This window comes from Sylvia atricapilla, chromosome 9, assembly GCF_009819655.1.
Source record: "Sylvia atricapilla isolate bSylAtr1 chromosome 9, bSylAtr1.pri, whole genome shotgun sequence".
NCBI lineage: Eukaryota > Metazoa > Chordata > Aves > Passeriformes > Sylviidae > Sylvia > Sylvia atricapilla.
In genome coordinates, this window is record NC_089148.1 from 19113145 (window position 1) to 19137214 (window position 24070).

Genomic DNA, 24070 nt, shown 5'->3' on the forward strand with positions numbered 1-24070 from the left:
CCAAAATCATAGAGACACATTTATCAGGAATAAATGGAGCTGTAGACACAGCCCAGCCACTGGTATGAACAGTAGAAGTCTCTTAGGAATCTTGGATATGCTGTCAAACTGGTAGGTAAGGTGAGACACTTCACTAATGTGGGCTTTGGGCTAGAGTTTTGTATACAGTGAAAAAATGGTTTCCATTTCCCCAACAGTAAATGGAAATGACAATCTAACAAGAAGAGGTTCAAGATTCCAACAGACAGTATCTTCTGATTACACATCTTCCACTGTCAAACTGTGCTTGAGAGATTTTGATCGTATTTCCAAAGCACTAAATGCAGGTAAAGAAAATACTCCTTAAAACATTGATATAGTCCAATGGTAGTTATAAATGAAAACTTCTGCATGCTTATGTGTGCAGAAAACTGTCAAGTGGTCATCTTGGTTCTAGTTTTGCTCTCAGCTGAAACCAATGGCAAAGCATTTCAGTGTGAGGAAAAATGAAGATTCATATTGTTTTCTACATGAAAAGACAAGTATAATCTATCTGATTTCAATACAAAAGAGTTGAGTCCGGAGGACAAAGGGAGCAGTTGTAAATAGGTTGTATTTCAGATTCCTATTTGCAACACACTACTCTCTGCTTTAAGTAATATGAAGGAGCAATTTACTTACTCTTCTTCCCTTAGGTCCCTGTGGCCCTGATGGTCCTCGTGCCCCTGAAGGTCCCTGCATGTCAAACAAACTTATTATTCATTGTCTTCTAAACACAGATTGCTGAAATTGCAAGGTTTATGCACCTTCAGCAACAATCAGTGCAAGAAATGCAAATCAATCACTTTCACTCATGGTGCAAATTCAATTAATTGTGTTTGTAAAATTTACGTAGAAAAAAATCTAACAGACTCTATATAATATTATTTTTACAAAACACTGATGTGACTGTTGGATAGATTACTTCTGTCTGTTATCCCAAAATTTTTAAAAGATACTTGTATTTCGGCAACATTGTATTTAAAAGCATGAATATTTCTGATAAAAGTTTTGGTTTTATCTGTATTGAAGATCCATGGTAGATAAATTATAACAATTATACATAACAGATTAGAATATAATTTATTTTTATTAACAATTAAGCTGAACACATAATGAATATATTTAAACTATATTAGGCACCAATGGATTTTAAAAATATGCAATTATTAACCATCCTTGCAAAATTCTCTTTCCCTAGTTGTCTCAACTGAGTGATTTTTAAATGGGTGAGTAAATCATATAATTACTTTTCCTTTCTCTCAGATATCATCCTGGCAAAGAGCAAGTGAACAGACTCTGTCTGGATAGGTACATTTTCATGACAGTTTTACAGATTGTAGTACAAACTAGAAACTATTCTTAGCTCAGCAAAGCAAAAAGACAATTTGAAAACAGCTCATTTTATGTCAAACCAAAGCACCTCCTCTATACCTACAGGTAATCCTTCTGGCCCTACAGGTCCAGGGCCTCCTGTGGGTCCTGGATAGCCCTAGAATTAAAATAAACATAGAAAAGACAGAACAGTTTTATCCAAATTGTTATTATAGCAACAGTAATAAATCCAGTTACTTACCTGAATAACTGACCATAAGTTAATAAAATATTAATTTTGCAAAATTGGTTTCCAAATTTTTGTTTAAAAACTAAATGCGTAATTGGATATATATCCTAGTAACCATTAAAACAGCCTAGGAAGCTTTCCCACACACAGGCACTAGCTGGGAGAGCTGCACTGGAACAAAGATGCTGAGTTCTAAATGAATTTCCATATCCTCTCGAGAAGGTTGGGACAGTGGGAGCAGAAAGTGGACACAGCCTGGTAAGGGCAGACCTGGCCATGACCAAATGTCAAGAACAACTCTTGTCTAAAGGCTGCAATGACTTACTACTAGGAAAGGATCTCTCTGCTATGACTTAAGTAGATTTACCAATGGCAATAAGCATTAATAACAGTCCAAGGAAAGTAGTTGATATGACTGGATACTAGGTTAATAATCCTTGTTTATTAATCTCCCTAATAAGATTTTTTTCATGGATCACACGCAGATGGTCCGAACGTAAATCTAGATTAGAAAGACTTACTGAAGGACAGAAAGCTTCAAAAATCATTGCCTCTGCACGGATCATTTAGCTGTCTGCAGTCTCAGGGTATTTGATCTCCTCCTTGCTAATGAGGCCCAAAGAGTAATTACTGCAAATACATAATATCTTTGTCCATGGCAAGAACACCACCCACTGCACCCTGCTCGGGCCCACATCTGCAGTTTCTGTGTAATGCCACAGAGACTTCAGCCCTGCCAACCACACCAGTGTCAGAGGGAGCAGGATGCAGCACCTACAACATTACACAAACTCCTTGTCATCTCCTTGCAGTTAAACCTTTAAGGGCTCTCTATACACTCTGGAGCTTTCACAGTGCTCACAACCAAACAAACAGCCAAGTGTATTTTCTAGAGAACTTCAACAAGAGCATGGCCATGGGCACACGTGTACAGTCTTTCACTCCTGTATCCCAATACACTTCCATGGCATGGCCTTTGGGCTGCATGAAGTGCTGTGTCCTGCTTTAGGACAAGTGGTGCTGTCAGGAAGCCAGTCCTCCCACAAGAGTGGCCCCCAGGAGCTGTTGGGAAGTGCTGGGCAGTAGAATTAGAGGTGATGCTAGTTATTAGTCTATCTACTAGAAAAACCTGGGTTACCCCAGTTTACACAGGAAATGGTTATTTTACTTTCCCTCCTTTTAATTTATTAAGGCTGCTTAGAGCCATTTTCAAAAATGCAGCTGCTCTGCTCTTTCATTCAGCAGATCACCTTACAATATCACTGCTACAGAGGGGATAAAGCTATAAAATGAAACTTTGTAGGAACTACGCATCATAAATACTACTCTCCCATAAGGTCTGCACAGCCAGAAGGGTGAGAACTTATCACCGTTTGGAGACTAAAATGCCTTTATCAGTAACATAACTGTGGATTCTACATTACTTGTAACTTACCATGACACCTTTTTCTCCAGGAGGACCTACAGGTCCTGGACTGCCTCGCTCTCCCTTTAACAACAAAAAAAAAAGAAGAAAAAGAACACTGAATATTCTTTCCTTTTTCCCTTGTCCACTAAGCATACCTGGGAGTGCATCACACTATTGGTTGAGAGACTGTCCTTCAGGAACAGTGCAGAGACCTTTTTAAATTTTCCTTTTTTAATTTCTGCATTCCTTCCTCCTACCAGTCTATCCATCTTTTAAAAAAATGATAAAACTGAGTTTCTCTGTCTTGTCTTTTCCTAGACTGAACAAGAGGTTTGACTACATTAGTCTCTGAGAACTTCTGCTAGAAGGTCTGTTTTCTCTCTGCTGGATGCATCATATTATAGTATGTTCCTTAATCCATAAAATTCAGGGCAGCAAACAAAGAAAAAAGATTTCTTTTTTTTCTCTTCCTCTTTTCTTCAGTATGTGTTAGGAGAGCACAGATCTAAAAGGAAGGTCAGCCCTTCAACAGCTGCTGAAGCAACTTGAATAGGAGAAGGAGAGAGGGTCTTTTTCTGGTCTTTCATACCTTCTCACCTTTCATTCATGTCGCATCCAGCCCAAACATCAGACCTAGCTGTAGATTATCCTCAGAAGATTACACTTTTATTAAAAATAGTGCAGATGACAGAGTAATAACACTATATTTTATATTTCATCCTGTAATTATGCTAGAAATATGTTTGTCATTTAACCCACATAGCATGTTTACCTTGCACTACTTAATCCATAAGAGAGGAAGACAATAAATTCTACAGAAACAGCATAGTAGTGACAATTACTGCACCATGAAGAAGCTTCCTTCCATTTGCTGATGATAAATTAATTAGTCTTTTACTGCCTTTTCCCTCTTAGCTAAACTAGCAGCTGCATGACAAAATAATCTTTGTTGGGCCAAGTGGTAATTATGAAGAACAAGAATCTTTTGACACGAAATTCTATGATGATATTATGACTAAAACCATATGAGATTCGTCTAAATACAAAGCAGGGCTTTCCACTGATGTATTTCCTTTCACTGATTATATAAATTATTATCAGATTTTAATGGAATTCCTAATAGCAGATTAAGACTTTCTCATAAAATATCTAAATAGCAGACACCAGTCTACATGAAATAATTCAGCCCTGCAGGAAAGAAATACAAATAGTGCTGCATCATTCTGACAAACAGTTATGTTTTTGTCATAACTGAAGCTGACATACAGTCCAGTAATAGGTTCCTGTTTTCCAGTTTGAAATACTTCACCTAAATAAAACCATGTCAAATACACAAGTTATTTATACTGTTCTGGTCATGCTGAGTCTGCCAAACTTTCACAAACACAACTGTTGCTGCACAGTAGACAAAACTCAGTCTGTTTTTTTATTCAGTTACTGTACACAGCCAAGTTTTACCTTTCTACTTTTGTCTTCATTATGTAGTAGTACAAAACCAGTTAGTACTGTATAAAAACCAGTATAATTCATGCCAGTTTCTCTGAAACAATAGCAAGTATAGTAAAGGGATGGTAATTAAGGTATCGAATCCATCAACTCTAATTAACTGTGAAGTAAAGTCAGGATATCAGACACATACCTCAAACAAGAACATTGGATTACCAGTTATTACATCCCCATGCTCTGAAATGCTACAGGAATATATTAGCTCTGACAATGGTCAGTAAATGATCTCTCACCAGTACTTTATCACTCCAATGGTTTTCAAAGCTGCTGAGTAGTCAGATACATGATTATACCTTTTCACCAAGGCTTCCAGATGGCCCAGCATCTCCAGGTAAGCCAGCTGATCCCTGCATAAAAAGAAAGCAGACTTTTACTTGCATGATATCTGTACTAGTTCATAGTCAGCAGCTCTCCAGCAGCAGAGCAGGGCCCATTTGCTTCGTCACAGAGGACCCCATGTCTAAGTGCACCTGTGGGAAAGTGAGGGCTGTACAAGTTAACCTGCCTCAGTTTGAGCAGAAGGACCCCTGCATCTCAGCAAACCAACTGCAAATAGCTACTGCCAGAAGGGAAACTGCATTAATTCACCACAATACTACCCTACCAACTTAGATCTGACACTGAGCTCAATCTTGCACTGCTAAAAAACTTTACAAACATACAAATAAAGATGATAATTGCTCTGCTAGTGTTTCAGTCTCACCACAAATTTCAAAGGGAATAAATTCATTGGAACAAAGTAAAATGCAGTCAAAACAGAAACTGTATTGGATCAGGTGTTGTCAGAATTTTCCCTTCAAGAGTAATAGCCCCAAATGCCTTTGAAGTAGAGAATCAGAGCCTTTCAGGCATTCAAAAATGAAATAATTCTCTCCTAAGGCTCTGTCACAAATTTCCCCAGATAAAACAAGTACTACCATATGGATGGAGGAAGTACTTTTAAAAACTGCTCCCAGTGCTTACAATACCTACTTTATTATGAAACTTAAAACAAAAAGAAATTATAGCACAAGGTTCCAACTGAGAAAAATATGACATGTTGAGCTTGAAGAAAAAGCACTAAATGAACCAGAGCAGAATTGCATGACTGCTCTTGGAGCATGGCAGAAACATGGAAGCTCCAGTAGTGACGTTATACACAACTGTAGAATGTGTGTAACGCTTCAGAAAGGAAAAAGAAAATGTCAGTTATGTCGAATCACACATTGGCATGGCCACCTCTCTGTGTGTAGGAAGGAACTAGCATTAACAGCCCTACACTGCCATTGAAGTGTGATTTAAAAAAAAGGCATTACTTTAAGAAAATAAAAATCCAGCATTAATCTGTACAATGTGAACACAGTTCAGCCTCAAGTACTTAAACAGAACAGGTGCAAAGTTAGTAGAGATTTTATGATTAGTTGTTCTCTTGGACTGCCAGCTATGCTGGAAATCCACAGCTTAAACATATTGCAATGAGCCAGTGATACAGCTGCCTTTGAGGCTGGTGATATTGGCACAAATTACTTTATGGAAGGAACTAAAGAGACAAACAGACATCTCTGTGCCTGCCGGACTGATACATTATGTGTGGGAACTTGTGTATTATATGTCAGAAGTGGAGATGTCTTTTGCTTTGGCAACAGCCAAAGATGGGTCCAGGTGATATTGGCATTGAGGCAATGGCCCAGACGTCACTGGCAGCAATGAGGGACTTTTGTGATGAACTCTGAGAGTTCCCACTCAGAGCCAAGAGCAGGCCTCAGTAGCAGGCAGAAATCTGTGACACAAAGAATTACCCTGTACTCGTGCTTATCAAGCTAAGAGGTGTGGAGGTAGAGTTTCAAAATGCTAAAGATGAATGACTTTGATTTTCTTATTCCAGAAAGAACAGAAGGATAATTAGAGCCAAGGTGATACTCAGATGTATTCTCTTTCCAGAGAGACACTCCTGATCTCACACTGAATGCCACACTGTTACAGGACTGAAGATGCTGATTAGAAAGATGGGGAGCTGTGCCTCACCCCAGCAGTGAACCATTTAATATACAAGGTCAATATACTGATCAAGTTCTCTTTCAATCAGAAGTACTGTCTTCCTGACTTTCTTGCTCTGGGGTGAAAGAGCAGGAATGATTAGGAAGCAGTGACTGTAAATGTGCTGTTGTATTCCCTAGCACATTAGGGCCAGCCTATGGCATCCTCCAGAGAGAGAACAGGGGCTATTAAGTAGTTTCCTATAGATTGGCGATTCCTCAAAAGCAGTTAAGAAAATGTACAGCAAAAACACTAAGAAGGTTGGTAAAAAAGATGCAAAAGAAAACCTGCATAACTAGAATTGGATAGCTATGGAAAACAAAACAATAGTCATGACTAGAAATGAAGCCAGTGAATTGCTAAAAGCAACAGGGACTTCAGGGGCAAAAAATTCATGACAGGTTAACTAAATGCACTTTGCACCTCTCTGTTCCAAACAGAGATGGAGAAAACTCTAGGGCTGGTATGCATAGAGGAAAAAAATTACTTAGGAATACAATTTTGAATTTTCAAACAATTAGTTGCATTCAGTGAAAAGAAAGTATAGAGAGCAAAAACATCTTGTCCTGTTAACATATTAGCCATAAAATGATGTCCTCTCTATATCATTCCTGACAGACTACGTGTAAGATCAGTGGCTCTTAAATCCCTGATTTGGACTGGCTTCTACTATAAAGACCAGTCTTTATTACAAGACTGGACTGAGGTTTCAACTCTCCATCTTATGTAAGACAATGAATATAGTCCAAAGCAGATCTGTTGAATCAATGTTTTCCAGCATCCCTTCATCCTCTGGGGAACAGTGGTGCATTCCAAATACAAAACTGAGTGTATTCGAAAACAAAATGTGAAGCAAAAATCCAGAGGTGATTAAAAAAAGAAATCAGCAACTTATTAAAAAAAATATTCATCAACTTTCATTTACAAGGACTTGTGTAAAAGCCTCCAGTGACAAAAAAAGCAATAATAACAGCATTTACAAACCTTCTTGACAGGAGCATTTGTGGAAAATGAATCAGAGACCAGATCTCACAACTAACACATGCCTGAGAAAGACAAAAACGTCTTGCCAGGGCATATGCTCCGTGTTAGAAAGTGGACTGTAGCTGAATATTGAAAACACATTGTACACTTAAAGCAAACCCAAGCATGGTGTAATCCATTGAAAAACCTGGTAGTGAGAAATGAACATAAGCTGGTTCCAAATTCCCGTGGGAGCAGTTACCTGCCAGGTTGTACTTCAATGTCTTCTTTGGTGGTAATTGAAAAGTTTCCAAGCCAGTGCTATTTCCTTTACAGTTCAGCCTTCTCAAATATTTTTTATTCAACATTCATTTAATGAGATGACATAATAAATTTAAAATACTATCTTGTCACAATAGTATTTTTCTAATAATTTTCTGTCTGTTGAAAAAGCTACTTGGTAATCAACTAGAGGTGATAATCTGAGTGAAAATCTGTGATTTGCTACAGCCAGTGGAAGAGGTAAGTAAGAGTAGAGATGCACAATATTTGTACCTTGCAGCTGATATTTCACTCAATTCTTTAAAAGACTCAAAAATTCAACTTGCTAAATGTTTGAATGGCGAACTGTACTGGCACCAATCCCATAAACTACAGCAGTTTTAAGAAATAAATAAATGGATTAAATTTTGCTTCCAGTGTAAAGTAGGGTAATTCTTTTTGATAGCACTTGTAGAGGAATGCTTGCATTTAAGGGAAGCTGCCTGACAAAGTGGGGGTAGGATGTGATCACTGACAAAACCTTGGAAGCTAAACTGCAGATATCATGTGCAGGTGCTATTCCTCTAGCTGAAACCAAATGATAAAGAGAACCACTAGAAAGTCCTTCAAGAAAAATGAGCAACAGCTTGATAAGCTCACCTCTTTCTCCCCTCTTCTCAGCAGGAGCTATAGAATATCAGGTCATGTGGGGTACGCACAACATAAGACGCAGAAGTACTTTATTACCATTCACTGTTAAGTCCTTCATAGAACTTACAGTAATCTCTATCCAACAGCTTTCTGAAAGCAGCTGAAGTAGTTCCTTCTTTGGAAGCCCTTGGCAATGTCCCATGCATTCACCACTTAAAAAAAGGCTTTCCTCAATTGACTTATCTTTTGGCCTATGGTTTAAAATTCTCTTTTGTATACCCCTAAAGCCCAGATCTTTCAGGATAATTCAAACATCTCCTTCTGTTGGTTATCCTGAACACATCAGTTAAAGTTCACTTAATCTTTTCTTCAAGCAAAAGGAATTGCAGTTTCCATTCTCCCTGAATTATGCATCCCTGGTGCCTAATCCAGTTAATTTTTACTTCTCTGAAAGATGTGGTAATTGCTTTATGGTTATTCTTCCCAAAAGGAACTCAGGTACAAGGCAATGGCCTGACTGCAGTATTTTATCACCATTCAGAGACTTCTGCAGACTGACCATTTGCAGCCAGCTCTGGAGCTGCCATTGACAGCCTGAACATCACAGGTTTCCTTTGCTTCATTGTAAGGCTATTTTTTCATGGCAAAGCACTTTTTATTTCAGCTTGGTTTCCTACTGTTGTTTCAAAAACTATGTGCAACCAGAACAATTTGCTGACATGTAATTTCTGAAGATTATTTTTCCAGGATTTGTATTCATGAACTCTGCCTTTTGACACCATTTGCACATACTACAGCTGACAGTTTCTACCCTTGTATTCTGTTTCAATGCGTGTATAAACATCAAGGATTTCTAATCCAGAAGTGTACAGGCTGAATTTCTTTAACAGAAGTGACAAGGAAAAATAGGAATTAACTTGCACTTAGTCATTCAGAGTGGTGCAGCCTGCGTAAACACTAGCATTATCAAACACTAAAACAATCTGGAAAACAACTGTTTTAAGTTGAGATGAGTTCTGAATAATTCAATAAGCACTTTCTTAAATCATCCCTGACACTTAACAAACATAATTTGTATGAGACCTTGAAGTTAGTTTCAAATATTTGCTTTTCATCACTGACCAGCATCTTACCTAAGCACAAAAAAATCCAGTTGCACATTTCAGCAAATTCAGATTTTCCTCCCCCAATATGTAAGGGGAATTTTCTCAGTAGCTGAAGGGGTTGTTTCTTTTGGCATGGCTTCCAAACGATTTTGTCCCATCAGCAGTGTACATTTGCTCTGTCTGCTGTTCCCTTGCTTCTCACCATCTTAACAAATCCCTCTTCAATGGGACCTGAAGGTCCTCCAGTTAACCAAATATCCTGCAGCAAGGAACAGCTGCTGGATTCTACCACAGCTCAGGGCTCTGCTGAACAAGCAGCCCCACCTGAACCTGTTCCTTTTCTCTTTAAACAAACACAACATACGCTGTAGCCAGAAAACCAGTTTTTGTTGTAAGACTTAGTTAAGGAATAGTGTCTGAAGTCTGACAGCACATTCCTGATCTACCCTTAATGTGTGCATTTAACTTAAAAGCATAGCAAACATTTTATAAATTAGTCGACCTTGTTTCCACAGTAGACAAGCATACAGAATATTTTGGCAGAAATATGCACTAAGAATCAGCAGCTTCATGTGACCTAAGAAATGTTGGCTATTATGGATTCTAGCCTATTGACAGAGCTGTATTCAGCACATATTCCACCTTACTAGGCTGAAAACCCAAGTGTTATAGTCCAATCTCTTGCTCTTGAAATTTCCTTGTTTGTACAGAGTTGCCATCTGTACTTTCCTAAGCAGGTATTAAGCAGGACCTGGGAAAGCTGCTACAGAAAACGAATAACTATTCTGGCATCTCAACACCAGTGGGCAGACATTTTAGTGAATGATGGGACATGAAAGATTTGAGGGGAAGCAAGCAAATTGAAAGAAACAGAGGTAAAATATTGGTACAACCCTTGGGTAATAATAACAGACAGGCACACGTGGTCATGGTGTAATTTGCTATGAATTCAGCATTACAGGATTTATTATTGCAAAAATCACTTCCTTGGACAGCTTATTCAGGAAACGCACTAGTTATCATTTGGAAAACTGGAATGCTGTGATGGATTCCCCATTGTTAAAAAAGCAGTAAAATATATTTTGACCATGAAATTAAAAATATGTGTTATATCCTGTTATTTGAAGAAGTCTGTCTATAGAGATAATGAGTAAACCGAAAACCACAGACAAGCCGAAAAGGGAACCTGGTGAGATCATGGTGCAGAAGAGAGAAACCAAATATGCAGAATTTTTTAGACACTGGGCTTATTATCAACTTTTTAGCAATTTCTTTCCCCTTTGTCTTTACTATTAAATCAACTTGGACATTTTTTACTCCTATTTGTACAGCTCCTCTTTGTATTTAATGTGACCAAGCACCTGGTAGCACACAAACTCCACAAAGCCTTACTCCATATCTCTTTTTGACCCCATCTCAAAATCTGTCCCAGCAGTTGGTGGCACTTGTACTTTGCTCTTGTACTTGGTTTTTCAAGCTTTTGGTTGGTTTGTTTTGTGTGTGGCGTGTTTGATTCCAGAGAAGTCCTCATGGCACCAGAGCCAATACTGAAGAGCAGGGAGTGGATTACCTATGAATTAAGAACCCATACTCTATACGTGCACCCAAAGAGAAAGAGAAATTATTTTTAATTATTATCTCAATAGCCGTTGAGAAGTTGGAAGCAAAATCTACATCCAAAGCATACAGAAGTGATATTTTGCATCAAGACTCACATCTGGAAAAGTATTTTATGCATATGAGAAAAACCGTCTTCTTGCTGTTAGTACTTTCCAATTCTTTTTGGAAAAGCTTAACTGTTACAGGGTTGCAGTGTGAATAAGGTGAAGGAAAGGGCTTTTGAAAGGTCTAAGAGTGAGTGTGCTTGTGTCTCCTCTTGGTGTTTCACTACTGGCCTCATGACAACAACATAATATATATATACATACAATATATATATAGTATATATATATATATAATATATATATATATATATATAATCCCTCTAAGATCGTGTAGTGGCACTGGCCCTCTGCTGCCAGATAATGCAAAGGTAACAATAGATCAAGGCCCTACGAAGCTCATCTGATTAGATCATGTGCATAATTAGAAGACATTCTACAATCCACAGCAACTCATAAATCCCAGACAAAAGTTAAAAATACAAAAGAGCAGGGGATGAAATTAACTAGAGAGAATTGCAAAGTGGCATGTTTCAGTAACAATAATCAACTAAAAAAGCACCTACAGTGGAAGAACTGCGAGAAATAAGGCCTTAAATAAAATTAAGGATAGGAGACTGGATCTCAAACTGAATAACAACACACTACTGTAAAAATGAGCACATCTGTGCAAGAAGTAGGCTTACAAGAAGCAATGTTTCCTTTCTCTCAGTATTCTTGGCAGTTTGGGCAGTAGGCTGGAGTCATAGATGTTTGGCTGAATTGGAAACAGGCTACGGGAGAGTTAGAATGTGACTTAATTTATCTCAAAAACATGACAGGCTAATTGAATTGGGACTGTTAAGCCTGGAAAGAAAGAATGAAAGAGGCACAGAATAACAACCACCACATGTAAAATGCTGTTTCCAGCAGAAAGGAATCAGGTTACACAACTGGAAGAACTTTGTAAAAAATAAAGAAGTCCTGGTCTTGGAGCTTTTAATAACTGGTTAGACAAATGTCTGTCAGAAATTATGTAAAGATAACAGATCCTGCCTAGGCAGAAGAGGGTGGACTGCATGTCACCACAAGATCACCTTGAGCTCTGTGATTTTATGGAGTGTAGACAGAACAAGCCTGCAAAATGCATCTCAGGTTAAATGTAGCCTCTAAATGATTTAACTGGTAAAGCATCGTTTGTTCACTTACATGGCCATGCCTTGGAAAACCCCTACAACTACTTCCAATATTCACACAACGTCTTGGGAGAAAAGCAGAATTAATTTTGGAAAATGCTTAAAATGGGAAATTTCTTTAAACAGTATAAATCCTAAAGACTACAAAGGTATAACTGATATACTACAGCTTTGAATACAGGCATCAGCTTCATCAGACAATGTCTGTGAACAAAGTATTCATTTGCTCTCAAATAAAGCAGCATTAAAAATTGAACCAGAAAGAGAATTCAAGCTTACTGCTTCACCAGTTTTTCCAAGGTTTCCTTGGTCTCCTTGTTCTCCCTGTTAAATGTAGAAAACAGATGATGCAGTTCACTAGAAAAGTAATTTCTTTCATATGTGTATATTAAAGTCCTCTGTTTTCCTACAGAGTGTCTTTATTTCCTAAATTACATCTGCCAATTAAAACTTTAAAAGCTAAAATTAAGTAATCAAAACAATTTTTGTCAGTGGCTAATTTTGATTTCGTAAAATGATGCCCTAAGGTATTCAGGATTTGTGTGCAAAAATAAAAACTATTATTTAACTGCCCAAAAAACACATTAGGTCAGCAAATAATTTCAAAAAGATTAATTTTATAGTATTAAATCTTCTTTCAGCAATTACCCTTTACCATTTCACTACTGCTTCAAAGATAAAGTTGCCTGTGCACGTTATTGATATGAAACATTAGGAAAATTGGCATTTGAATGACATTTTAACAAACTTCTCTCCCTTCCCCCAAAATCTTGAAACTGTCAAGTAGTATCAATTAATTCTGTTCTCCAAAATAAAACGTTACATCACTGGAACATTTCGCTGTATTTCATGGGTGGGAGCTGGGTGTATAAGCACTATTGATTATCTGGCTGTGACTATAATCTCAGTTATCTAATAACCAATGAACAGTTATTTGCATACTGTTTACACAGTTTGCAGGTCAGCACAGCAAATTCTGCGCCACAAGCTCCTCTTTGAGCTTGCAGCATTTCTTCTCATCCCCATTCAACTTCCAAATCCGCCAGTGTGGAACTACCCTGAGTCACTTGTTGCCTCCAGTCCAGGCACCCTCACATTCCCAGGCTGTTCAATCTCATTTTAGCAGGCGTAGTCTTTGCTCACACATCCCGTCTCCTAGAGTTGCACATTTTCTCCTTTTCCAAAAGGGATCTTGCAAGAAAGCAGAACATCAGTATGATATGCATGACATTCTTTGGAACAGTGTGCTCATATCCTTTCACTGTATGTCACTATAAATAGCTGTGTAATAACTCTATTCAAAAGTCATTCTATTTCCTACATAAAACCATCACTTACCTTTAAACCTTCTGGTCCAGGATCACCTACATAACCTTTCTGTCCTGGCTTTCCCTAAATAAGATTAGAATAAAATATTGTAAATGTTTTATTTTAAAAAAATTCATCCCAGCTTATCTACTTATCAATACATGCACAAAATATACAGTTTAGTAATATTTAATACAAAAATTTTAAGCAAGTGCATTATAGAAATCTGTATAACACACCCTCTCCTCTTTCTTCAGAAAACTGATGATTTTGAGCCTCATTTCTCTCCACTAGCATTTTGGTGCTGACAGATCTTGTTGCTATGATACTGTATTAATAACAGTGTTAGCCAGAAGAGATACAGCAGCATCAATCAGAGCAGGAGGCTATCTGAGCAATTTCAATTTGCCAACAAGTTCCAACAAGGTAAAAGCACTTTAGGAACATATTTTTGGTTTTGCCAATGGACTAAAATATGTACAGTCAGGAATGCAGGGATAAAGACCATGAAGAATAGTTCTGAGAGAACCAGGTAAAGTAAGTCATGTCTTTCCACAAGGCTAACAAAGACCCAGTGACTGGCTTCTGCAGATCACTACCATGCTGTTTAAACTACTTTGTTGCAAAGAAACTTAAGATCTATTTATTTAGCAAGACTGTAACATAACAAATGTTTTAAGTGAAATTCATCAAAAGAAAACTAGTGGCCCCTATTAACAACCTTGATAATTTCAAGTCTTATGTGAACTGGACTGAGTTATAGCTTGGTAAGGTTTCTTGGCTGTCATTCCTCAGCTATATACTAGCTGCAAGGACATAGAACAGATGGAAGTGGATCAGAAAGGGAACAAGTGGACTTAACTGGTAAAGCAATCTGAAACACATGTATTTGGCTTTTACAGAAATACAATGCATTTACACATGGATGAAAAGCCACTGACAGAAGGTTAAAACTAGGCATGGTCTGCTTTTCTGCTTGCAAAACCCTGAGAAATTTCTCTTCCAGGGCAGGGTAATCCCAACGGAAATGTCTGTTCCTAAAATATAACTGAAAGTTCTGCCCTTGAGGAAAACAGCAACCAACTGCTCTTCCTTTCACCCCACAACTGGTAGTGTATATACAGGTCACACATACAGGTGTGTATATATTAATAGAAATATCTCACTATAACTCTGTTTCAAGTCCCTCTAAGTTTCCCACATGTCTTCAGCCCACAGGAAAACCACTTCCAGAAAATACTGCACTGGGATGTGGGGCAGATTTGAGAACATTGTCCACATTTTCCGGAGAAGCTGCTCATCTTATGACTATATCCAATGCGTTCCAATGCGTTTCCAGCTTCTGTTTAACATGTGTAGATCCAAAGGAATCAGCTTGCAAACAGTTCCTTTTTTACTTTCTGGTAATTGTAAAATGATCTCCACTCTTTTAGAGGCATTTTTCTCCTTCAGTAATGAAGGTACCAAAAAAAAAAAAAAAAAAAAAAAAGCAGCACCCAAGGCTTTCATTGACTGAGCTGAGCTACACTAACAGTTGCACGTGTTAATATTTGGATAGCCTTTGAGAGAGAGGTTAAGTAGGAGGGGAAACTGAACTAACAACAGTCACATCTTTAGTATGGCAACTCTGTATTTCCACAGAACAAATAAGCAAGCCCCAAAAACAATCAGCTTTTTTTTTTTTTTTTTTTTTTAATGTAGGATTAATTTAAGAGAATGAAAGTATATGAATTTGGAATAGAACGGGTGGGAAGGTTTGGAAAAGAAGGAATGAACATAAATTGATGTGATCAGACTCGATCAAACCTCTTCCAAACTCTAAACAGTCTGAGGTCTTTGGAACTAAGATATATCTGAATAAGCAGTGGAACATCCTCAGTTTGTCTCAGTGCTTTAGATACATGGGATTTGTTTTTTGAGCTGGGGCTGAGAACTCTGTGCCAGGTTCATATTCACTTCTGTTCCAGCAGAAAATTATCTATTTGACGGCAGCATTGGCTAGGTGGGTCCCAGGGGGTTTAGTCTCTTTGCATGTATTTTTAAAGCAAAGGTTAGAAACAAGGGCAGGGGAGGGAGGAGGGAGAAAAATGAGGGTGACATTTTATGGATGCCAGCTTGCCACATACCTAAACCTGAACGAGGGATTGGCTAATTTGACCCGAAATTGTAAAAGAGATGAAGATTCCAGAAGCACTAGAACATGCTCCATTACTGTTTCATAAGAACAATGAAAGGTTTACAATATATCACCTACAAGGATACTTTACCAACTTCAGACAAGTCCCAGAAAATTAAGGTAAGAGTGACTGAAAAGATGACTAACCTATTTAACCGTGCCCACAAATAAAGTCTGTGGGGCAGGAGGCAAAGTTGTAGTGAGAAAAACCCAGGCAAGACTTTCAGAAAGAACAGCTACACATTAGAAAAAAGTCTTGAAAACAGGCAAACAACTGAGGCAGATTGATGGGGAGAATAGAATGAAGAATTCCCACTCCTGAAGGCTGCAAAACACAAGTTAAACTCATCTGTCAGCTAAAGACAGCTGCCAGCTGATGGTGCCTTGGGGTCATGCATGGCCAGACCACTTCTTCAAGTCCCTCTCAGGGACCTCCTCTGCCCCTGTGACTATTTAACTGGTGCAGTGGCAACACAATTGTGATAGTGTTTACTCTCTTAACATGCACTTTTTAGAACTCCTTTCATGGAAAATGGAAGCAAAGGTTATGTAAATCAAGTGAACATCAAATTGCAGCCAAGGAAGCATAATTTAAAAAAATCAGACATGTTCAGCGCCTTATTGACTCAGTCCTTCTACACTGTGTGAGATTTAAGTCAGGACTGTGACTCTCGCACTGACAGTCACACGGTGTGTGTTACATGTGGCAGTGAGGCACCAAGGACAAGCAGAGATGGGAGCAGAGTGCAGAGCAGCAGCACAGACAAGTTGGCCTGGAGCTGTGAAACAGCTGGAGTCAAGAGAAGCCATAGAATCCAGGCGAGAGCCTGTGGGCCCCTGGACAAGGGGGAAAAACAGGCAGAGCTGCCCATCAAGCAAAATTCCCCTTTCCCCTGTCTCTCATTTCAGGAGGGGATGTTAGCCAGCAAACTACTAAAAATGTCTAGAGACAGCAACCCTGGGGCTCACTTCAGATGCACATACTCTGCTCTCAACAACTTGTTGTGAGAGAGAAACCAGAGAGCCGTAAGACATGCCAATGGTGTGCACATTTCCCACTGAGAGAAATAAAAACCTAAATAATTTAGGTCAAATTGACCCAAAATAGATTAAAAATATTTCAGTTTGCTAGGTTACACAAAAATTTTTCCTCTTGGGTCACTTTGACACCAGCTGATGGTGGCCTGTGCATGCCCGGTGACGTGGAGGATGTGAAGGTAGGTGTCTCATTGCCAATGAGTCACCCACTACAGCATCTTCTTTTCCAATTGCCACAGCACAACATGGGAGTTGTTGCCATGAAGCCCTGCCCAAGGAAGAGACTCAAAGGATGATGCAGCCAAATAAAAATTTCCATGAAGCTCTCAGCAGAAGCTCACACAGATTAAACTCGATATTGAACTAAGTTACAGAGAATTTTGAAATTCTGTTTAATTTGTTGCATGTTTTCTTCAGCTGAAAAACAGACTTTTTTGGGAGGGTTTTGTGTTTGAGTTTTTTGCCTTTCTTTTTGGTTTTGGTGTGGGTTTGTTTGCCTTAACACCTAATCTATGTGGCAAATAAATATTTCAATATAACTTTTAACAGAAAGTAAATTGCCAGCTTTGACTAGCTACTGAACAGGAAAAATGACATAGGCATATATCCACTCTAAAAGCAGAAAACAGTGGAAAAGACTTGCAAACCCATGCAAGAAACAGGAAGTCATCCAGAATGAAAGCCAAGTCAATGATTACCACACATAATTAAATCATGTAAAGGCAGAAGGTCAAATTTCATTATATAAACTTAGAGCCGCTCCTGTAAATCCCTAGTATCCATTAGCATCCATTTTAGCATAGAAACTTTCTAAAAATTAGCTTCAAGTTCACTGAAATACTCATTGACAATAGTATATTTTTATAACTAACAAAAAAAAAAAGATAGTTTTAAACATCTTTAAAACATGTCAGCATAAACATCATTGTGACACTCCAGCTTTATTTTTTTCAGTAACTATCTGCCAGATTCCTGGTAGATGTCTTGTAGCATACATCCTTTATAATTCTCTCTGTGAGCTGAGTAGGTTCTTCCCCAATTGAAATATTTTGACATATCAGCTGGTTCAGTCCCTAGGAAGTGCATGGCAGTTTCATCTGTCTCAGAGGAGCACTATATTTTGTGCACTATAGCAGTGATTTCCTTTCAATCCCTTCTAATGGAAAATCATGTCCCCTCCCAGCTCTCCTTTGAGCATGTTCTGAGGAAAAACACACATTCATCCAGGAGGTGTCATTTTATCACAATCACTTCTCACAGTAAACTTACATTTCAAATTAGTACTTCTACTGAAAAATAGCTTGCCCTAGCAAAATTACTTATACTTACTCTTGGGCCGACTCCTCCAATAGGTCCAGCTGGTCCAACTTCTCCCTAAAAGAAATCAGCACTTCAATAGTCTTGATGACAAGTCTAGTTTTAAAGAAGAAAGTCTGCAGATAACTGCTCCTATTTATTAATTCATCCTAAGTTTCATATGTGTTTGTCTGAGTCCAAGTCTGAATAAACACCTGGAAACAGACCATTTTGCCATTGTTAGCTTTCACTCACTCGATATCTGTCATAGAAGCCCATCATCTAGCTACTTAGAAGTCTAGAGGTCTATCTTCAGAATCACCAACTAAATTATTTTTAATGTTATTTATTTTTAGCATGCAAGATATAAGCTTTTATTTTTATGATGATGAATTAGGAACACTTGATAAAGCTAAAAGAACTGCCTTTCTCCCCTTCCAGTTAATAGGGTCTTACTTACGAGTATCTAGGACACTGTAATTAAATTGGTATCTGCTTTCTATTTCTATACTGCTAACCCCCTTCCCTCCTATCACCCCAGTTTAACTAAAATAACCACATCCATCTTTGGACATAAATTACCTAAGATTCCACTGAAATTAAAATAAACCACATAATGCATGCACAGCCCTGTAAAGCTGCTAAAAACTTTCTAAAAAACTTGCCAAAATGCAAAAGAAACTTCAAATTCTGCGTGGCAACACCATACACACATAACCATTGTTGTCTAACCCTTTTAACCCCTCACAACTTCGAAACATAATCTCTTAATTGGATAAGTTTTTTCATCTTACCTCAACTCCTTTGGGGCCCTGTGGCCCTGGAAGCCCTCGGTCACCCAGAGCTCCCTAAACATCCAAACAAACACAGTGAGGACTTACATCAACTGACAACCACGTTGGTGTAGTTTCTCTCCTCTTACAAATCCAGACTAAAACCCAAAACTGAGGTAGCAGACCTAATCTCTTACCACTGTTCATAGTATTTCCCACAGAAACCATCAAAGATGCAGAAAACCAAGCATCATAAAAACTTACATGAGAAGAAAACAAAATGTAAGAACACGATAGAACAATTTTTCTCTTTTTGAAGAGGTAAAGCACACCACCATATTAAGATTAAAGCATCCTCAATGTGCAGATCTTGTATTAGGGCAGTCTTTAGAATAACATGTGTTGACAGCATTGCAATGGAAAGAAACTACAAAGTGAGTTTTGACCACTAGCTTGTCCAAAACTACTTGTGACTTTCAGCCTTTAGTTTAGCCCTTATATCAGGATTATAACCAGCTACCCAGAGATAAAGCACCTTAACCTCTGCCAGCTTGGAGTTTTCATGATTGCTCATACCAACGTTTTCAAAACTTTGTTAAAAAGACTTTGCAGCTAGCAGTGCATCAAAAACCTCGGGCATCCCAATTACAATGGGATAATTGGGAAAAGCACTTGACCTGGCATAGTACAAAAAAAAAAAAAAGTATAAACATATTAATGTCCTGGGAAAACTAAGCTTAACATATCAGATAAAGCAACAAGAACAAAGAAACTGCCCTTTAGGAGAGATATGATTATCCTCTGAAGAAAGCAATGGTGGGAAAGTGTAAGCCTCATTAACTGTGTACTAATGAAGCTGAAGTCTAGACATTGGTCCAGGCATTGGTCCAGTTTACTCAGCAGGCAAAGTAAAATGGAAGAGAAAAATGGAATAGGCCATCTCAAGGTGAGTGCCATCAAAGAGCCCATCAGTCTGGGAAGGACTGGGGTGGAGTGCTGCTTGATACACCACCACAGAAGTGATGGCAGGGCTTTCAGCAGCACTACATAAATAATATTCTTATATGGTTAATAATGGCATTTTCTCATTGGCATTACTGTTGTTTTATTCTAAGAGCAAAGCCTGTTAGGAGATAAGGATTTCAGTGCAAATAACTGCACAGTGGAAATGACAGCAGCACTGCTACTGTACACACCCCTCCAGTGCTTTTAACTGGGTCCAGAAAAAAGTTAGAGAGTGTAAACTGAATATTAATGCCAAATGACATTTCCATCTCCTCCTTGGGGTTTCAGGCAAAAACAGAAAATTAAGGTAGTCATTACACATGTGCCAAAGTGTCTGGAAAAAAAGGAGAGTCAGCAAATGGGGTATCCTGTATTTCACATATTTAACTTCCTGGTTGACCATTTCTTCCATAAGAGGTGAAACTCCTAATAATCACTTTATTAAAACGTGTTATAAAAACAAGCATAAGTTAACAGAGGAAGGAAGCTCTTAGCTTCTTCCGTGGTACAACACACACTGCTGGTAAAACTACAGTGGTAGTCAGCATATTCTGACCATCTTTTCCTCTTACTTTTCTTGATTAGTGGGCGTAAATACTTGCAAAGAATAACACAGGGAACAACAAAGTTATTTCAGAACTTCTTAAAAACATTCTTTTTCCCTTTTTAAGAAATGTGTGTTTTGTTCTTTTTTTTAATAAGTGGTGGATCAAGATCAAACACCTTCTAAAATATTGTTTCCAAGCTGAGTAATGTTCTGTAGACCAAATTACATAATAAATCCTCTAAACAATGAATTAGAGAGATCAGATTTGCTGATTATTTCACTAATTTGGGGAAATTTTACCATCTGGAATTTCTACTGGCATTTAGAGACAGCTGATCATACTCAATAGAGCTTAAACTTCCAAGAAGTTGAATTTATCCCACATCAACTGCTAAAAAATAAAGCCTACCCTGCTTTCTTGGCTTTCAAAGTGGGTATTGCTTCTGAGGAAGCATCAACAAAAACATGAGGGAAATAGTAGCATAGTGAGAACAGTTTTCTAAACATAAAAGCTGGAGGAAAATTTTAGAACTGCAGTCAACCCAAGGCAGCTGGGAATCCCAAAAGCCAAACATTTCCAAAGTTATGCAGATCTTTTCCCTCAGTACTGGGAGCAGTATGAGAGTTTTTCCAGTTTGGAAATCCTCCTTTTAAATGTAAGCCATCAGTTCTCCCTGACTAGGGCAAGCTATCTAAGCTTTTTGTCTCTAATACCAAATGTGCTGGAGAGCACCAAATCTGGTTCAGCTGTGTAATTTCTGTATCAAAGGAACATGGAGTCTCAAACTTTGCAGTCCACTTCTTAGTAATTTTTTCCTCTGGAATCTGTGAAAGGGCAACCAATCAGTAACATATGTATTAAACATCAAAAGAATTCTAACAAAAACTCCTTGGATATAATGGGCAAGAATACGATCTCACTGAAGAAACTGAGCAGCAGGGATTAGATCTGTTACGTCATTCATGTATAACCTTGGACAAATCTCAACTGCAGTTCAAGAACTGCTGTATTTCTCTTCTGATATTTTCCCTAGAGCCTAGACACAGTCTTTCATCACCACAGAGGTTTTTTTGTAAACACCCAGGTAACTCAGAAACACAAGAACGACTGCCACTGCAGTGGTTGGACAAACTCATTCATACAGGGCTGCTACCATTATGTACACATGCATATAAACAAGTCAGCAAAGCAATAAATCAGAATTGAAGGTGAACACCCTCTAGAGACACATTTTAACTTCTCCTCAATTTGCCCCATCAGATAACTAGCTCTCAGCCTTCCTAGTCAATTCATGTCTATTTTGGTAAAAGGCTCTTGACATGGTTGAAAGAGAAGAGATACAGAAAATATTTGCTATGGCTTCAGTAACTGGATTATATGAGAGGTTTCATAAGTGATCATAAGAATGATCACTTTTGGCATGGAGCTATTGTTACAATCTTCTGGGTACAAATAAGACCATATCTTTAAACTATTTACTGCTCCTCATCCTATGTTTTCTTGAGTAGTCTGCTACAGAATTTTACAATTCTGTTGATAGAAAATATTGTAACTTTCATGTCTGTATTTTTATAGACAACCTGTATGATTTGTTCTTGGACAAATGGTATTGTTGGTCTTGCACAGCTCTTTTGCCTCACCAGTTTTTGCCCTGTGGTTTACTTAAAGGTCAGAAAAGGTCTTCATTCTGGTCTAATAAACAAACTGGCTCTCAGAATAAAGCCATTCAAGTATTACTTCTGCCTCTAGTCTCATTTGATCAAGTCCTTCTGGAATAGAAATGCCCATAATGTACTACAGAGATAAAGTCTTCTCATGCTTTGTGCAGTGGAATTAATGAGACATCTTGCCTGTGTTCTACAATTTCACTTCATTTCTAATTGCATTATTGTGCTTTTATTTCAGAGAGATCTGGCAATGTCTTTGGTCTAAGTTTACAATAGGATTTATTGTTTTACTCCTTGCACAAATCAATCTGAAATAAATGAAAATTATTCAAACAGTTATAGCAAAAAGTGCAATTATTTTAGATAGTCTAAAGATGCTTAACTTTGTTTCATACACAAAATTCATTCTGCCATACTTGTGCCTATTTACCACAGAAAATATAAGAATAGTCCCAAGGTTGATGAGTGAGAAAATTCATTGGTCCTTGCCTTTCAACAAGTAGTTAATCTTTAGATATTATTCAATCATTTTCCTCTGGGTTAATTTCTGAGCCACCTGCACTTTCTGTATTAGTTTCTGCCATTTCCAATTCAACAAAAATTTCCTATATCTGCTTTTATTCAAAGCTTCATTGTCAACTCTATCCATTGAATTCTATCCATGAATTATTGTCTAAATTTGGTCGGAAATCTTAGTCTACTGAAGAACAGAAGTTAAATTATTTTAGCACAGCTTTGTTGATAAATTTTATTCTTTATTGCCATATCTATTATTTTATCCATAATATAATCAGGCATGTGAATTTTACACATTTTTCCATATCCTCAACTACCATTTCTTTTTAAAAATGTTAAAAACAATTTTTAGTAGAAGTGGAAACTGACTAGTACAAAGATCTGCATACATTTGGCATGCATTTTATTTAAATACAGGTGAAACATATGCTACTTTCTAGCTACATAGCATTTTCTCACACTTATTTTGCCATTTCATGCTATCACCTGACAGAGTAATTACTCTCAGAACTGCATGGACAAAATTAAACATTCAAGTAACTTCCTCATATAAATACCTGAGGCAAAGTACCTGCATTCTGACAGTAAGATTATCTTCTCACAATGCCAGTGTCCATCTCAGAGCCTTTTCCTCAGAGATTAAGGCTATTTACTGTTATTTCTAACAGGTTTTCATTCAATCTTACCTTAGGACCTTCAGGGCCATTTAATCCAGGTACACCAATATCTCCTGGAAAACCCTAAAGAAATCATACAGACAAATGATTTGCAGAGTAGGAACATTCTCAATGTACTTGTTTTGATTCTGTTCATTCATTTAATAAACCTGAGTCATAGAAATAAGAAATAAATTTGTTCTACCATCCCAAAAAATGTCAAAATCCATTATGTTTCCTTGAAAGGACTTGGATGAGTGACAGATTTTAGGCAGCTTTCATTAAACTCAATTTAGCAGATGTCATCATGGATTTAATTTCTCTTAGGATAAGACTTTTTTGTCTGCTAAGCAATGTTTGAAATTAAACCATTGGACTGGTTTGGAGGTGCAAAAAATCACCACAAAGCAGCCAGCACCAGGTTCTGCACTTACGAATTCAACTACTTTTTTCATAAATTTAGAGAGCAGCTAAAGCCATTTAATCCATGGCCACATGTTAAGGACGAGATCACTGCAAGATTAAGAAAAAGGTAAGAAAAGCCTTTTGCCTCCAAACCAGCAGGTGATAATCTAGGGCTGGCTGGCAGCAACTGAAGGTCACCATCATGGAGCTTTATTCAGGACAGGTCTTTGTGAAATAGACTCTAGTGTAGGTCAAGCTGATAGTAAAGAAAAAGTAAATATGCACAGAAAAGGAATCAACTAAAACGATCACTATGAATCACCTGGCCAATAGGCATTGAGTTGGGACACCCT

General features: G+C 37.8%; 1 protein-coding gene across 1 annotated transcript in view; it reads right to left on the reverse strand.

Annotated features, from left to right (window-relative positions):
* Window positions 1-24070, reverse strand: part of COL24A1 (collagen type XXIV alpha 1 chain) — a 122456-nt gene that overhangs the window by 39772 nt on the left and 58614 nt on the right. The window contains exons 20-28 of the mRNA XM_066325158.1: window positions 23343-23396; window positions 18942-18995; window positions 18181-18225; window positions 13668-13721; window positions 12609-12653; window positions 4790-4843; window positions 3018-3071; window positions 1457-1510; window positions 661-714 (exon numbers count right to left, since the gene is read on the reverse strand). Coding sequence (XP_066181255.1) covers window positions 661-714; window positions 1457-1510; window positions 3018-3071; window positions 4790-4843; window positions 12609-12653; window positions 13668-13721; window positions 18181-18225; window positions 18942-18995; window positions 23343-23396 — 468 coding nt within the window. The remainder of the gene's footprint in view (window positions 1-660; window positions 715-1456; window positions 1511-3017; window positions 3072-4789; window positions 4844-12608; window positions 12654-13667; window positions 13722-18180; window positions 18226-18941; window positions 18996-23342; window positions 23397-24070) is intronic.